Raw genomic sequence first — 18270 nt, forward strand, 5'->3', positions numbered from 1 at the left:
TCCTGGTAAAATTCTTTTTTTTTTTTTTTTTTTTTTTTTAATAAAATGGTCTGGTACTAAAGTAAAAAAGGGTGCCAGGTACTTTTCTTTTTTTTTATATATATAAATAAACCCCCACTTATTTGCATCGTAAAGCTAAATGAGTGCCTCTTGATTAATGTGGAGAGGGTGTCTCCTTGGCTGGCTGGCTTCAGCTGCGGTTTTACCTCTTTAGCCCATTCAGACATAGTCCCAGAGTGCTCCTGAATCTATTTGGGTCTTTTTTTTTGGCAATGCTGCTCTGTGATTGCAGTTGGGCTTTAAAACGGCCTTACAAACGGAATCTGCTGAAGGATGTGCCAGAGACCAGGTGCTGCTTTGGGGTGTCTCAAATGCTGAAATCCAGAGTGGATGCTCTTGATTAAGGATCAACAAATGGTGGCATTTTGAGTTCCTGTGTAGATCACTAAACTGAGTTGCCAGAAAATCTTTTCTAGGAAGTCAGTTTGGGGTTTAAAAAGAAAAAAGCTATCCAGCATCCCCACCGATCCTAATGCTCAGTGTGAAAAGCCAAAAAAAACTGACTTGGTCTGTTTGAAGCACTGTCTATAAGCCATTGTTATACAGTATGGACCCTGTTCCTTTGTCTCAGGGCTGTTGCTGATATAGGTCCTCTGTGGCAGTGAAATAGTCCTCCAGGATGCTCTGCATGTATTCAAAGGTGGGCCGCTCCTCCGCACTGGCTTTCCAACATGAAATCATTATCTCGTACAGCTTTTTAGGGCAGTTTTCAGGCTGCTGTATCCGGTAGCCCCGCTGTACTCTCGCCATCACTTCTGCGTTGCTCAAACCTACAACAGATGTGCAGAAATGGGAGGCATTGTTTCACTCTTAGGTTAATTTGCTTCAGAAATGCAGATCTTACAACTCTCGTAAAAGTCTCTTACTGATGCAAAATTAAATGACAAACTATTGCTTTTTTCCTGCTTAAGAGAATTTTCTGGTTTGAGAGCTGCATAGAATTTGAAGACACCCTTTCCAAGATTGTATTGCACATTACAGGTAGTTAAACACTACATCTCAATTTCAGCAGTTCATATTTACATGCATCTTTAAATACACTGCATGGACAAAAGTATTGGGACAAAGCTCATTTATTGTTTCTTCTGAAATCAAGGGAATTAGAAGTTGATCTTCCTTTTGCTGAATGAACTGTCTCTACAGTCCAGCAAACACCTCCTACTAGTTTCTGGAGCATTGCTGTGAGGATCTGATTGCATTAATGAGGTCAAGATGTTGGATGACTGCCACCCCGCCTCATCCCAAACGTATTGACTGGGGCACCATCAATTCAGAGAACACAGTGGGGTCTTTATACCTCTCTAGCCCATGCCTGCCATTAGGCATGGTGCCAAAAGGTTCATGTTTATCTGATCCAGAGAGTCCTATTCTACTGGTAATACTTCAAACAGGGACTAGCCAAGCTGTCTGTCTCAGCAAAGGTGTAACTAAAGGTAGCTAGCTAAATGTAGTGTGTCCACAAACATTTGGCAGCTGTTAACTGAGATGTTGTGTACAAGTTCAGTTATTCATGCTTCTTACTTCAGCCACTAGGGAGCAGCAAACACCACTCCGTGTCCTAGGACTAGATTTGGGCCTTATCCAAACAGACCTAGTGAACCCTCTGCAAACCCTCCAGTAGATTCAAATCTAAATATAACATGATGCATTGTGAAGGTTTTACCTTACATAACCTGTCTGGTACACAAAATGCTGAACCTGGTAAACCTGTTGTGAGTATTAAGACCGCATGTAACATCTGACTCACCTGTGTAGGGGATTTTCCCATTTGTGACAATCTCATAGAGGAGGATGCCAAAAGACCACATATCCGACTTAATGGTGAAAGTACCGTAGTTTATAGCCTCTGGGGCCGTCCACTTAATGGGGAATTTAGCACCTAGAAAAAGGAATTTGAAAGCATACAGTAGTTCAAGGTTGATCTGTAGTCCAATGTTTTAAAATATGGATTTTTAATAGTGATGCAATTGTCCTGATGTGTGAAATCTAATAGCAACAACAATATAAATATTAATATAGCTCTTGTCCAGAGCAACAGGGAAAGAGGAATGTAGAGCATTAATAGTATAACCCAGAACTCTCACTGGTATAGCATGGTGTTCTTGGGGATTCAATCAAACATGGGTTTGCCACATGACCATCTACTACACAGCCTACCAATCACATGCATAGTGTAATGCAATGTGTGCACCATTAGCCATTAACTCTCTTTTGGCAAAAGTATTGGGACACCTGCTCATTCATGGTTTGTCCCAAACCAAGGGTTTGAAAAAAAAGGATTTATCCTGCTTTTGATGGATTAACTGTTTTTGCTGTCTAGAGAAGACGTTCTGTTTGCATTTAGCGACAAGAATGTTAGTTAGGTCAGGATGCTGCATGATCACCATCCCACTACCCCCCAGCTCATGCCAAAAATTATTGGATGGAGCACCATCTTTCCAGAGAACACAGCTCCACTGCTCCACAGATCAATGCTGGGGGGCATTTTACTCCTCTAGTCCAGGCCTGGAATTAAGCAAGGGGTTAAAATGTAGTGTAAGGTGTGCCCATACCTTCACTGGCTGAATATTCATTTTCTTCAATCACCCTAGCCAGTCCGAAGTCAGCGATCTTACACAGCAGGGTCTCGCTCACGAGAATGTTGGCAGCCCGCAAGTCTCTGTGAATGTAGTTCTTCTTCTCAATGTAGGCCATGCCTTCTGCGATCTGACGTAAAAACACATAAACAGGTTTCCATTATGCTTTATCCCTGCTGAAGCTGAACAGTGTTCTTCTTTTCTTCTTTCGCCTCGCCACATCATGCTTCACCAGAGTCTCAGTTCTCTTTAATTATTTCCGTAGTTCTGAGAAAAGTCATTATAAATATCACACATCTGTTCAGCGCATAGTAGAGTAGTTTTTGCTCGCTCAGCTTGATCAAACCTGGTTTGTGCACATGTGGGTGGATACGTACCTGAGCACCGAAGTCTATCTGTTTAGGCAGTTGCACTTTTCTGCCTGGTGGACTCTTCAGAAAATCCAACAAGCTACCTACAACCAGACACAGACAGTTAGACAGTTAGTCTATCCCAGCTAGCAAGTTTTGGTTAGTAAAACATTTTCAGAATGTTACTGAATATTACTGTTACTTAAAATGTTAAATAAATGTTTTTTTTGTTTGTTCCGGTAACATTTACTCATTTGTTTTCACAACTGAATATGGGCTTTTCACACATTTCAAACAGTTCATCATTAATTTTTCTTTATTATCAGTGTAAATTCTGAAAATACTCTATTCTATGCTTAAATAAATGCTCCAATTCTTTAGTTTGGAAAATATTTATGGCATATTAATGGAATATTATACATCAGTGGCATATTAGTGTGATTATATCATATTTTTATTGAATGGTTTTGGAATGTTTTTTAAAACTTTACCATAAAGTTAGCATTGTCTAACTGGGAAGTTGTGTGGAAGTTGTGTTCTAATAAAGTTGTTATATAAACCATTAGCACGTCATGTAGTACAACATGTTTTTAGAATGTTCCTGGAAAATTATTTTATTGGGACTTTGTTATCAAAGTTGCTAAAAAGCTGTTCTTCTCTGTTATTTTGGATGTTTCATGGAGCTCTCATGTCTGTGCTACCTTCTGACTCTCTTCGTTTAGCCTCTGTACTCCATGAATCCAAACAGAACTAATTCCACCTCTTTATCTTTTTCTGAGCATATGATTGCCCACCTGTCTGGCCTGACACTGAAGATTGATCGCCAGGCTGTCCTGTAACTCGCCTCAGACCAGCTGCTTTCACCCTACATTACAGACTACAACTGTTGCTATTGTCGTTATTATTATTATGATTATAATTACTGTTACTATACCATAATATAATAATCATTTAGTTATTTTAACCACCAAGTCTGTGCTTATGTCAGCACACCTGAGCATAACCACAGTCTTGTGGTGTGGTGACTTTTTAGTGGTTTTGACCAGAGGAGGATGGGCCCCCGGAGTCTTTTTTTTTTAAAACAGGATTTCTGCTTTGCAACAACATCCTTTATAAAAAGTGCTAGACAAATACATTTCATCAGTAAGCACTTTTATAAATAATATACAAAAAACAAGTAGGCTAAATGGCCAACATGACTAGCAAATAATTGTAATATCATAAATGTAAGGTTTACGTAATGTCTGTAATGTCTGTCCAACATGAATATTTTACAAAGCTATTATTTGCTGATACTGATCTGATACCATTGTGCATCTGTAAATTAAATTAATTTGGAAATCACAAGAACATTTTGCTGAAAAGATTTACAATGTGCTGTGACACTGAGAATTTCCCCACTGTGGGACTAATAAAGGATTATCTTATCTTATCTTATGTATGTACGCATTGGTAAATGTGAGTACCGTTAGCCATGAACTCTGTGATAATGTAGATAGGTTCTGATTTGGTGATTACGGCCAAGAGGCGGACTAGACGATCGTGCCGAAGATTTTTCATCAGGTTGGCCTCCTGCAGAAATGCCTCAACCGTCATAGTGCCAGGCTTCAGTGTCTTCACTGCCACCTTGGTATTGCTGTTATACACCGCTGAACACACAGAGAGACAGAATGATCCAAGCAGCTAATGCTTAACCAGGAATTTGTGGTGGAAAGTAAAAACACAAGTAATATAGTTACTGAGACAGCTGACATTTAAATTCATGGAAAGAAGAACACGTTTTTATAAACATAGACCTAAACATAGAGAGTGAGAGAGAGAGTGAGAAAGAGAGAGTGAAACTAGAGATGAAAATAGAGGCAACAAGGAAGTGATGCACCTAAAATCATACACATTTACACATGCACACTTAACTTACCTAACCAGACTTCTCCAAACTGTCCAGCTCCAAGTCTCTTGACCATTCGAATACTTTCTTTCGAAATCTCCCACGCATCTTCATCCCAGTGAATTTCATCTTTCGGCTTCACACAAGGTTTGCCCAATCGTCGACATAATCCATCAGCTTGCTCTAAAAAAGACACATCACATTTGGTTCAACCACTTTTAGTCCTAATGAATGTATTACTACAATTAATTTAGGGCGCAGAATATTTGCACTCACTGAGCACTTCATTGAGAACACCTTTACACCTACTAATTCATTCAGTAAACAGGCCAGTAGATTAAGGCAAGGATCAGTAGAATTACGTCAACCATCAGAGTGATGGAAAAATGTGATCTCCGTGATTTTGAGCACGGCATGATTATTGGTGCCAGACGGGCAGGTCAGAGTATTACTAAAACTGCTGATCTAATGTGAACAGTCTCTATAGTTCACTTGTTGATGAGAAAGTTCAACAGAGAATGGACAACTGTCTGGAGCTGACAGGGAAGCTACAGTTACTCAGATAACCACAGAAAAGCATCTCAAAAAGCTCAACATGTCAGATGTTCAGGCAGATGGGCTACAACAGCAAAAGATCATGTTGGATTCTGCTTCTTTTAGCCAAAGACAGACACAGTTTCACCAAAACTAGACAGCTGAAGACAGGAAGAACATAGCCTGGCCTGATGAATCTCAATTTCTGCTGAGGAACACAGGTGGTAGGGTCAGAATTTGGCTCCAACCACATGAACCCTTGGACCCAACCTGCCTTGTTTTAACTGTTCAGGCTGGTGGAGAAGGTGTAATGGTGTGGGGAATATTTTCTTGGCACAGTTTTGCCAGTTAACACCAACCAATCATCACTTGAATGCCACAGTCTACCCATCTTCTAATGGCTGTTTTCACCATGGTTTCATGAACATGACTGTGAATTCAGTGTATTTTGGCTTCATCGAATCTGAATCCAACAGGAACATCTTGGAGACTTTGGTAGAGAACTAAAAATCTACAGAAATTGTGTGATGCAATCAAGTCAACATTAAGCAGAATCTCAAAGAAATGTTTTGTGGAATTCATGCCAGCATAAATTGAGGCTGTTTTAAGAGCAAATGGAAGCCCTACCCATTTTAGTAAGTGCTCAGTAAAGAATATAAAACCAATTTAGCTTCTAAAATAAAAAAATAATAATAATGTCCAAGGATCGTCACATGGCAATTTGATGGAGATCAAACGTAAATCAATGGAGATGAAAGAATCTGGCAAATAAATAATACTACACCCTGTTATTTATTATCTAATGACTTTGTGTTGCTTCCAAATTGCTTTAAAGGCCATACTAGTTAAATCCACACCATGTAAGTTATTATTAGTTATTCAATAACATGACAATATAGTTCAGAAGTTTAATGTGGTGCTGCAATGTGAGTAGTTAAGCAGTCATTTTCTACTTCTGTTGATTGCAGTGTGCACATACAAAGTAATCAATTTAAAAGTTCCTCAAAAACACGGCTTGCTGAATTTCTGTGTATGTTTGTGTGTTTACATACTCTGGTAGTGCTTGATGAGGTCGTCCATACTTTTGAAGGTGATTCTTGGGGAGATGTAGAATCCTCCATCATCTAACGTACGAATCTTATAATGCTTTACTGCCACTGAACCGTTAGCATTCACATCCCTCACTGTCATGGAGTAACACCCTACCCATGAAGACATACACACACACAAAGAAACATGAATCTAACAAATATACAGAATATGATTTTACTGTACATGTCCTTTTGTGTGTGTGTGTGTGTGTTTCTGACCTTCAGAAGTCTCACTCTTTCGAATGAGGAAGGCTCCTGGTTTATTAGCAGGACCCAGCAGGTTTCTCTCTGCATCTCTTCTGTTGATGTTCTTAAAGAACCAGCTGTAAAACAAAAGGCCAAGAACACAAAGTGAGAGTGTGCATGTGTATGAGCAAGAGTTTATAAGAATATACCACATATCTCCACCATGCAGACTTTCCACTGGTGTTCTACAAGGCTCAGTGCCGGGTCCTCTTCTGTTTTCTCTCTACTTTTGCTTTCTTGGTGAAGCAATGTCCTTTCATGGATTCTCCTATAACTGCTGTGCTGATGACACTCAACTCCTGCAACCCATCACCTTAAGCTCAACCCCAGCAAGAGCGAGCTGTTGTACATCCCTGGAACTACTTTGAACTTTAACATTCAGGCATAGTGTAATGTATGTACTGTGTCTAGCTGTTACATATTGTGAATATTCTGAATTTAGCTATCCATACTGACTTTTTGTATAAAATATGTTTTGGTACTTTTGAACTTCTATTCAAATTATTTAATTAATTAACTTTTGGGGTTTTTTTTACATTTTATGCTACAAATCATCACATTGTATTTAAGTGATATATGATAATTTATTTTACCCCCCAAAATGAATCATCACATAGCACTGAAATACCATGTGTTTTTAGTGCAACACCTTGTTACACTGTCAAAACTTTCAAATGTATTACACTGAAAAACTAAAAAACATTTTTACACTAAAAAACAAACAAAAATACTGAAAGTACAAAATTTTAAGTAAAAAGTAATTAAAATTTTAAGTAATTCAAAAGTTGAGAATTGTTGTGAATGGACAAAGCTATACTCAGTTTCGGATGGAACTTTTTACATATCACTAGCTGTTTCCATTACCATTACACCATGAATTTTGAACAACTGTGACAAACCATATATATATATATATATATATATATATTTTTTTTTTTTTTTTTTTTTTTTTTTCTTAAATAACATATGATGGTATCACATGCAGGACTCAGTAAAAACAAAGAAACACCTTGTTGAAAAGAAGAAAATGCCACTTGATTTTCATACAGTATATGATTACTTCCGCGACAGTCTCGCTTGACACATGAAAATGCTTCAGTTTATCTGTTATTGACAGACTTGCTATCAGGGCATTCAGCTATTTGTCCCATTTCATAATAAATGTTCTGCATTTTGCTTCAAAACTCTCACATTTTCTTTTTATACTTTTGTACTTCATACTAAAATAATTATACCTTAATCCTATAATACTGCATTACCTCCCATGCTCTCTTGCTTGACTCCACTTCAACAGTTAGGTTATGAAAAGCTACAAATATGACACTTACATGTCAAAAACTGCTGAGGTACTGAAGTATACTGTACACAGTGTACAGTTGGGTAGTCAAAGTAAAAAAAAAAAAATTTGGAGCTTTTCTGGAAATGTATGGAAATAAATTTGCACAAAGAAACAAAGTCAATTTTCACTGCATGGACTTCCATTTTCACTGCATGATCCCTCTGATTGCAGTTCACATCCATAACATTTCACAATTTGCATAAACAAAAATTTCAATGCATGAATTATGAGGTACGCCCTTATGTTTTCCTCACTTCGAAATGCAGCCCTTGCTTTGTTTATCCTGAAGACATGACATAAGCACATAAAGTGTGTTTCAGCATGTACTTACTCATTTGTCTCTATGCTCTCTTCCGCCTGCACATAATTAGAAGGTATAATGCCTTCTCTGCCAGAGCTCAAGGACTTAGCTTTCCACCAATCACCATTCCTGCCATACACACCCCATACAAACAGAGATATCACACTGGTGGGACAAAATATTTGTGACAGTATCATGTGGTGTGTGTGTGTGTGTGTGTGTGTGTGTGTGTGTGTGTGTGTGTTTATGGCATGAGGGAGACATTTACACACGTTTAAGTGTAAGAAACTGGTGCAGGTGCACATTCCACATATATGCATATCCTACAGAATGCAGGTTATACTCACTTCTCCAGTACATGGAACCTCTCTCCTTTTCTGAATGTCAGCTGACTCATGTTCCCAGCTTCATATGCAAAGAGAGCAACCACAACCGTCTCGTCTGCGCTGTTGTCTGTTGATACACAATGATCATCATGAAAGGCAAAAGGTGTTGCCGCCTGTGTGCATATGTGTGTCCTTGTACCACTGTACTACCTCTGAAGGCCAAAAGTCCTCACAATGATGGAAAAACATAAATCAATTAGCTCAAGTGAGGACATTTGTACTGGTCCTCAGTTTTAAACAGGCTGACTTCAACACAAATTCAGCTGAGCTGAAGGTTAGGATTTAGTTTATGTTATTAAACTTGAGTTTAGGTTTAGGTCAGGGTTAAGATTATGGCATATATCCAGTGTTTACTGCTTGCAAAATTACTTGTTTGTGTGTTCATCAGCTTGCCTTTTATCAAATTGGCCACATTTTAATTCCAAGAGAGTTGAAGCTCGGTCAGCCTGAAGTTATATTTAGAATCCTTTAGAAAGAAACTTCTTTGGAATTCCTGACTATGAAATAACTAAAGGTGAAATGTTGAAAGACAGGAGATGCTAATAACCATTATACATCTGAATGAATGTTTGCATGTGGTGTCATACCATCAATACTCGACAGAGCCTGTCCGGGCAGTAGAGGTAAATTCTAAAGAACAAAACACCAGAGTGAGTGTGGAAACACAGTGGAAACTCTGATATGCAAATTCTGAGGGTATTTACCTCTCACACCGGAGCCTCAAAACTTCGTCAGAGTATTTGAATGTGTACACAATTTGAATGTGTACACCATTTAGCAACTGTGTGTTCATGTGTGTCATTGTGTGTATGCCCTTAACACAGCTATTACATTAGGCTTGCTCAGAGGTGTAAAAGTACACATAAAAGAGCCCATAAAAATGTAAGTGAAGAAAACTGATGGGTGTGAGATCCTGACTGGTGTATCATTCCAAGTATTTTCATTGGGAGATTGAGATTCGCTTTCTAGAGATGCCACAGTTAGCTGCGACTAGGAGCTTCAGACAGCATTATTGGCATGGTGCCAATGGGGGACAATCTATTAGTGTGGGCAGATGCAATACAATAACAGTCCTCTTCTCCAAACACATTCACCTATCCTGAACTTTAGTGACCATTTGAAAAGGGACTCCAGGGAAGCACATGCTAGCCTTTACCCTTCGAGGTAAGTGAAGTGGTAGTGATGTGTGATAAGGGGAGTCCTAACTAGGGGTGGGAATTGGAAATGACTATATTGGAGAGAAAGTTGGGGAAAAGTCCCTCCAAAAGAAAATTTGGAGGGACTTTTTTTCTTTGTGAAAACTGCATAATTGGGTTTAAAGAAGAATTTTCTTCCAGAGAACAGTTGGTTATTTATTTTATTTTTATTTAACTATTTTAATCCTATTTATACCCACATTTTCAGTTAGATCCAATTCCCATCAGTAGCTAGGACTCCCACTCCCACAGTGCTGGTAAGTTGGAAGCATGAAGCAAAACCATTGCATCTTTTTGAACCGCTGCTAATGTAACATCATTGGACAGTTAGATGCACCTGGAGGGGAGCACTAACTGCTAATTCCATTACATCAGCTAACAGACACCTGCACTGACTGGCATCGCTCTGAGTGATGGGGGACAGAGGGAAGTCCATCTTTCCCACCCACAGAGAGCAAGGTCAGTTGTGTTCTCTGGGACTTCTGGCCACGTATGGCAGTGGCATCACCAGGAAGTGAATCAGTGATTTCCCAATGATACAGCCAACTCTCAGACAGCAAATCTTTTGTATCACAATGTTACAATGTAGCGTTAGATCCTTGAACTTACAACATTAAAAAAAGGGACAAAAATCTAAGAACCAAGAATTCTAATCTCCAAACTAAGATACAAGTTATTGAAACATTGAAAATAGACATTTAATTTAATCTTAGAAAACTGTATCAGGTCAAATTAAAGTTGCTGTACAATATGAAAGTCGTTAAACAATTGCTGATAGAATATAGATTTGGCACAGACTGCTGTAAAGATGTGTGATATGTGCTCATAACATTACATCTAACAAACTTTAAAGGTCCTACAAGTTCTTACGTTTCCAAAAATGGCCAAAAGTTGTGTAATACTAAATAACAAATACTAATTAGCTTAAATCCTGTAATCGGTAGCCAGAATGTCTTTTTCAGTAAAGTTACTGGTATGTAGGTTAGAAGAATACAGTTAGAAGTACACAAGTTTGGTTTGTTGACTTCTCTCTGAACTCCAGTCACTGTTTGGTTAGTTCAGTTCCACCAGCAGCTCACCTAACTTACTTAATAAAGGCTTGATTAGATCAACTAAGCTTTGCATACTTCAAATACTGTCCTTCCTCAAAGAGAACTTGGAAAAGCAACACACTTACATACACACACAATCACAATGCACTGCTTAACTGTATTTACTTTCAGTGTTTTCTGAACAAACACTCAAACAAATGGTTTCATGTATAATTTTCTCAGATGTCTAAAACTTGTAAACAAAACTGCACATTTAATACAGTTTAAAGCACATAAAGTTTACACAATAAATTGCTGTAGGTGTAATCACCTTTGTGTTTGATCCTGTCTGAGTTGGGTCTTTGGTGTATCGGTCATTCTGAGGTGTGTGTTTTTGCGCCTGTTGAGGGGAGCCATTTTTAACCATAGACTTCCCACATCCCATACTAGAGAATCAAAGAAAGAAAGAATGATGGTTTACTTCTGTTACTGAATTATACCTAAAATTCATTAGTACTGTTATTATACTGTATTATAATATAGAAGTCCTAATTATAATGTAAGAAGAATGACTGTCAGATTTAGTATACACTGTAAAATTGGTTCATCTGTTCAACCAAACAAAATACTTTTTGTGGTAACAAGCAATTGAACTGGGGCTATTTAACTTGAATAAATACTCTGAATTAAATAATGATTCATTCAAAGCATTTATTTGAGTTAAATAAAACACTTGCTTGTGTTTAATGTTTTAGATTAAACAGACAGACCCCTGTTTACAGTGTAGCTACAAAGGAAAGTAAACAAAAGATTTGATTATCAAAGCTGCTTAAATGAACAGATATTGAAAGTGTACATTTTCCTTTACAGTGGACCTTGATTTAGCTGGACATCCACATACACTGGTGAAGTGAAGTCCATTCTCAAGTATGTTTCTTCAAAGTACATAGGAGGGATGTGCCTCTAAACTTTAATTAGACTTAAGACTAAACCAATGGTTTACAAATTTTGAGAAATTACATAAACACATAACCAAAACGCCAGGATTAAGGTAAGGATGGGCAGAAAACAGAAGCTTAATGTGAGCCAAAAGAACAATCAGTTTCATACTACGTTTGGTGGCTCTCTCTTGGAAACTGAATGACTGTCAATGCAAAAGAAATGAAAAAGGGAATTGGGGAAGAAAAACAGAAGTGGGCATTTAGTGTGAAAATATAACAAAGACCAGTTTTACGAATTAGCAACATGTGCATCACACAGGTGCCAAACAGTGCTGTGTAACAGTGAAACATTCGTTTTACAGTTAGTAAGAAAGAAATACAGTAAATGAAGCTTCATCACTAGTTCACTGTTAGTTATATTTAAATTTGATATGCCATTAAATAAAATACAAGACAATTATCCATTCAAATGTGTAATTAAGCTCCAGCTCCGACTCCTTCTGTTTACTTGTTTGAACACCATCCATTAAGAGCCTGTATTTTAGCTGTAATGTACTCACCTAATCCTGTAAAGTTCCCTCAGTGCCCAGAATCCAGCCTCTATCTCCTTATCTCAGCTCAAACTTGATGATATACTACAGTTGTGAGTCTAACTGTGAAGATGAAGAACTTCAGGGATAGCAGTATGACTGTACCTTTCAGCGTCCAGGCCACTCTCTATCAGCCCAGCTCAACTCACCGCCTTTACTTCACCCTATTTGCATACTGTCAATTGAAAAAGAGAAACAGAAGTGGGCATTTAGCACGGAGGCTTTTACAGAGCAGCAGTATCCTGTTCATGGTGATGAAAATAAATTGTATTAACAAAACGAATTAATGCACTTTTAATTTTCTCTTTGAATGTAATGAAAATACAAGTATAAAAGCGAAACAAATAAGGGACTATAATGATAATAATAATAATAATAATAACAATAATAATAATAATAATAATAATAATAATAATATGAGGGAACTACTTGTTAAATTGAGGAAGCTACTTGTTAAATTGAGGGAAATATTTATTAATTTGAGGGAACTGCTTGTTAAATTGAGGGAAATATTTATTAATTTGAGGGAACTGCTTGTTAAATTGAGGGAAATATTTATTAATTTGAGGGAACTGCTTGTTAAATTAAGGGAACTGCTTATTAATTTGAGGGAACTACTTATTAATTTGAGAGAACTACTTATTAATTTGAGGGAACTACTTATTAATTTGAGGGAACTGCTTATTAATTTAAGGGAACTACTTATTAATTTGAGGGAACTGCTTATTAATTTAAGGGAACTACTTATTACTTTGAGGGAACTGCTTGTTAAATTAAGGGAACTGCTTATTAATTTAAGGGAACTACTTGTCAAATTGAGGGAACGACCTATTGAGAGAACAGATAGTTTATTAAATTGAGGATTCATTAAATTGATTGGACGGAATGTGGAAGAATTTAATTCTCAAAATATTATTTTCCTACCTTAATATCATCCCTACCAAAATATTATTTTCCTCATCACAGCTGGCATAGGACAACAGCGTAATTCACAGACAAACAAAACAAAAACAGACTTTAATATACAAATTTGAATTGTTACAAACGAATATTCATGTCATAAAATAATCAAATATAATACATTTCATACAGCAGAATGAAATAAACCCCAGTGAATCTCAAACTTGTAAGACGTGCGATAACAGCCCCGGAAAAACGCTGCTGACCCAAAAGACTACATTTCCCATCAGCCCTTCGGATATGGTCCATACAGTTTCCTGTTTATGTCGCGCTACACCGCCTACTGGTGGGGCCTGTCTGAGACTTCAGGACTGTACGAGTCGCAGACTGGGCAGAAGGAAAAGCACCAGTCTGAAGTCAGGAGAAGATTAAGACCATGTCCTGTAGTGATGGTGCTGTTTGCTCCATTATTTACAGCACGCTCACGTCACGTAACGGCAGTGGATGTGACGACGTTTCCGCCATTGGGACACCATGAGTAAGAAGTGATGAACCATTGCCTCTCCCATGCAGACAGCCTGCCTCTCGCACTCCTGTAATCCATATAAGTGTGCTGAGTGTGCATATTGATAATATTTGATTATAGCTGTTATGATTCCTACTGTGTTCAAATGTGGGCTGTTTCTGAGTGCTTCTGTTGTCTGGTACTTTCCCAACTGTCCTCCAGGTGTGCACCAGAGGCCTTCACCATGACAACACCATGAAGTCCAGCATCACTTCCTGTCTGTGGGATGTGCTGTGGTGGGCTTGCTCACCTGTGGTACTGGTATTTCTCCTGCCTTTCGTTATTTTGTTCTTCCTCTACCTGTCCGTTCTCTTCCTCCACCTGTATAAAAGAAAGAATGAGCTGAAGGAGGCGTACTCGCACAAGCTGTGGCAATGTGCTCGCAAAATGCTTGCCACAGTGTGGGATGCTCATGCAACCATCTGGCACGGTACTTCACACACATCTACACATTATGTGGCCGTGTCTGTGGCGTCAGAGCTATGTGTAAGCTAACGTTGTCCTGTGCAGGTTATGAGCTGCACGGGTTGGAGAATATTCCAGACTCTGGTCCCGCTCTGATAGTGTATTATCATGGCGCTATCCCCATAGACTACTACTACTTCCTGGCCAAAGTTATTATCCTGAAGGGCCGGACATGCCACTCAGTAGCTGATCGCATCCTGTTCAAGATGCCAGGTAAGGTGTTTATGTATGTTGTGCTCATGTTTGTAAAGCACATTGTACTCTACACAATTATGTTTCCTTTAATTTTGTAGCATAAGCCCATATATGTACATTATGAGCGTGAGGAACATGCATGTGCAGGAAATGTGTATTGAATGGTAATGTTTGTGTGTGTATGTGTGTGTGTAGGGTTTAAACTTCTGTTGGAGGTGTTTAGTGTGATTCATGGTCCTCGTGAAGAGTGTGTTCAGGCGCTGCGGGAGGGGCATCTTTTAGGAATCTCCCCAGGAGGTGTACGGGAAGCAATGTTCAGTGACCACACATATCAACTGCAATGGGGAAACCGCACAGGTTTCGCTCAGGTGGCTATAGACTCTGGAGCGGTAAGATTAGGATTCTTAAATGCGAACAATTTTCAGAAAAACACATTTATGTCAATTACATGTAAATTATTACATATGAAAACAGCATTTTAGGTGACTATAAACAGAGGTTTGTAAAATAGCTCAACAGAGTGGAGATAAGTGTTTTTCAGAGCTTTCATGCTGACAAGAAACACTCTGACATGATGCAGTTAACTTGGTTGTTGCCAACAAATGACTGGTTTTACTTTTTATTTCGGGGACAGAACATCCTGATGATCAAATTCGAAAACAGGTACAGAAACTCCACTTCAGTACCTAGTCAGGAGTGTGTGGGTGATTGAAAGACAATAGTAAATAAAATGATAGATAGATATTTAAATAGATTATTATGTATATATTTTCTCATTTTAAGGTTTTCTGTCTTGGTACAAATTGAGTTTAGACTGTGTAAGATGTTATAGTGACCTGCTGTTTGAACATAGTGAGAAAATCTAATTCTTGCTGTATTTAGGTCTGTTTTGGCCATTTCACTGTTTCTTAAGGAAGGAACTTGATCAGGTGTTTATGAGGGGTATGCTGCTCTCGCAAGCATCTCAGGAGTGTTTTGCATTGTTGTGTGGACTGAGGGAGTTTCAGAAAATATTAGTTATTTATATATAATAACGTGTGCGCATTTATTTTATATATTTTAACAAGGAACAGTACATGGCACCCAGTCAGTACGGAGGTCATTTACATACAATTATTTTGGATAAATAAACTGAAACTGCAATAAGTAAGAAAGAAAGATATAGAATATGGACCCTTGGCGAATACTGAGCATCATTTATAGCTTATATTCATAAGAAATTTAAAAAGAAATGTATCAAGCCTCCATGCAATAACTATTTCTATTCTATTACTACTATACTAAAAGTTGGTAAAGATGGAATATAGGAGCACAAATGTACACAACAGTTCCTGAAATGTGCATGTGTTTCTGTGTCTTCATTCCAGCCTATTATTCCGATGTTTACACAAAATGTCAGGGAAGGGTTCCGGTCACTTGGAACATTAAGTAAGTACGTTCGTTTGTATGTATCAGTCCTGGTGACACCACCTTTCTGCACAGTAACAACTATTCCCTGATACTATTAACTGATCCAGCTTGTATAATTCTGGGTAATTAGCTGGAGCTTTGGATCAAGGCAAGGAAAAACTGAAACTGAAAGCTAGTGGCTCCCCAGGACTGGACCAGCACTCCAGGCTGATCCAAGCCCTCAGCACAACACAGAATTTCTCAGACATAGCTGATTTCGAGTCATTACGTATTCATCACTGCCTTCTTGAGCCGAACTAATGAAATGCAAAACTTTCAACTCAGGACTGCAGTATAACCCCGGCTGGAGTTTTAACTTGACATTTATTATCTGATCTAATGTATTTGTTCCCCAGGATTTTTCCGGTGGGTGTATGAAAGATTCCGCGTGCCATTAGCTCCAGTTTATGGCGGTTTTCCAGTCAAATTCCACACATTCCTTGGCAGCCCCATCCCTTATGATCCAAATTTGACTGCTACAGAATTGGCAGAAAAGGTATTTCCTCCTTGTGACCAATCAAACGATATTTTTCACCTAAAAAGGAGTCATCCTAGCAACAACTATTCCTCTATGTCTTACCAGGTTCAGCAAGCTCTGCAGGCCCTGATTAAGGAACATCAGAAAATCCCGGGCAGCATCATACGAGCACTGCTGGAGAGGTTCTTACACACTGCACAACCAGCACCAAACGTACACCCGTCCCTCAAGGAGGACTAAACCACTTCCCCTTCCCCATATGGATGGGCAGTCTCGTATTGTCTGATAAAGCATGTTTTTTTTTTGTGGAAAGAAATTTCAAATCAAATGAAAATTTGTATGGAGGACAAGACGTGCGTAATGCATTATGGATAGAGGTGTGCATGTTCCATGACTTTGTTGTTTGTTGATGTACCAGTTGTAAGCTATGAAAAGGATTTGGGTGCTCTCAGATATTCAGATATATAAAATGTGTTATTCTAGTGCACTCTTTGAACCAAACACACATTTCATTCCTTTACATTTGCATTTTGTCCCACAAAACTCAGAGAGACATAAATCATGGCATGTACTCGGTGCCATAATAACTTTATTTTATATGCTCATAAGGCATTTAACACAAAATAATAGACGAAATGAAAGGTAGCCTAAATGAACATTTGTTTATCTGCACAATACATAAAAAATGAACATTTATGTCTGTTGGTAGAAATGTCATTGTGACAAATGGCACCTCTTAGGCATATAGACAGACCTCTTGTGACCCTTGTCTTTGTGGTGATCTTAACGTTTTACACTTGCATATTACTACTGTTTAACTGTCAGCCACATGGCCAGTCTAAATACCTGGAAACCGAGGTATCACTGTAAAAAAGAAACAAATTTTTACTTAATATATTTATATAAATCAGTCATTAATATATATGTTTGCCGTGTTGTAATGGCAAATTCAGCTGCAAAGACTTTTTTTAAACTGTACTGTGAAATCTTACAGGTGCTGCGTGTGTGCAGGTGCGAGTGGGTGTGGTGCAGTTACACACCGCTGTTAAATGTTAATTATGTGGATATATGTGCATTGACGTGTGCATGTCTGCATTTGCCAATAATAAAGCTAAATCCATCCTGACAATGTTAAACAGTTGCTGCCACCAAGTGTAGGAAAATGTCACTGCAGCAGAAAGTGTATTTTATTTTTCCATTCTAACACTTAATGATGCATATTTCTTTGTATTTTCATGTCAATACGTTTCAGAAAAACACACCACACGAGTATATATCAAACCTTTAATTGAACAAATGTGTATTACAAGTCACAGAAAACTCAAAACATCAGCTGCCATTGACATTGCAAAGTCAAACATGGGGTTTTGGTTTCTGTATAGTCATTTTATTTGAGGGGCACAGCTTAAAGACACATGCACAGCTTCTACCCATATAAATGTTCAATCCAAGTGCACCATACAGCGGCTGTCATAATAATAGCTAGAGACGAGTATACAGCAGGGGTGGGCAATGGGGCCAAGAGTCCAGCACAATTAGCTGATTTCCCTGCTCTACCCTACAGACCTACTAAATCTGGCAGTTAACAGGCGAGTTAAATCAGGTGTGTCTGTGCAGGTAAAGCACAAAACTATGCAGGAATCTGGCCTTCCAGGACAGGACTTGCCCATCCCTGCTATACAGAAACAC

At 38.3% G+C, this 18270-nt stretch overlaps 2 protein-coding genes across 3 annotated transcripts; one reads left to right on the top strand and one right to left on the bottom strand.

Annotated features, from left to right (window-relative positions):
* Positions 1-3: 3 nt before the first annotated feature.
* Positions 4-12642, bottom strand: LOC140562387 (tyrosine-protein kinase Lyn-like). The gene is made up of 13 exons (XM_072688001.1): positions 12500-12642; positions 11330-11444; positions 9359-9401; positions 8733-8838; positions 8416-8514; positions 6719-6822; positions 6461-6610; positions 4905-5057; positions 4453-4635; positions 3014-3090; positions 2613-2766; positions 1808-1939; positions 4-830 (listed from the first exon to the last, which is right to left on the bottom strand). The coding sequence occupies exons 2-13, from the start codon at positions 11441-11443 to the stop codon at positions 628-630; spliced, it is 1518 nt and encodes a 505-aa protein (XP_072544102.1). The 5' UTR covers position 11444; positions 12500-12642; the 3' UTR covers positions 4-627.
* A 1136-nt stretch (positions 12643-13778) lies between these two features.
* On the top strand, positions 13779-17703 carry LOC140562390 (DGAT1/2-independent enzyme synthesizing storage lipids-like). 2 transcript variants are annotated; one of them, XM_072688005.1, is made up of 7 exons: positions 13779-13974; positions 14157-14424; positions 14505-14672; positions 14850-15043; positions 16022-16082; positions 16460-16599; positions 16687-17703. In XM_072688005.1, the coding sequence occupies exons 2-7, from the start codon at positions 14190-14192 to the stop codon at positions 16819-16821; spliced, it is 933 nt and encodes a 310-aa protein (XP_072544106.1). In that variant the 5' UTR covers positions 13779-13974; positions 14157-14189; the 3' UTR covers positions 16822-17703. The 2 variants fall into 2 exon arrangements, with proteins under 2 accessions (XP_072544106.1, XP_072544105.1); XM_072688004.1 differs by having other exon boundaries at positions 13779-13967.
* The last annotated feature ends 567 nt before the right edge of the window (positions 17704-18270 follow it).

Source organism: Salminus brasiliensis, chromosome 9 (assembly GCF_030463535.1).
Source record: "Salminus brasiliensis chromosome 9, fSalBra1.hap2, whole genome shotgun sequence".
Classification (NCBI taxonomy): domain Eukaryota; kingdom Metazoa; phylum Chordata; class Actinopteri; order Characiformes; family Bryconidae; genus Salminus; species Salminus brasiliensis.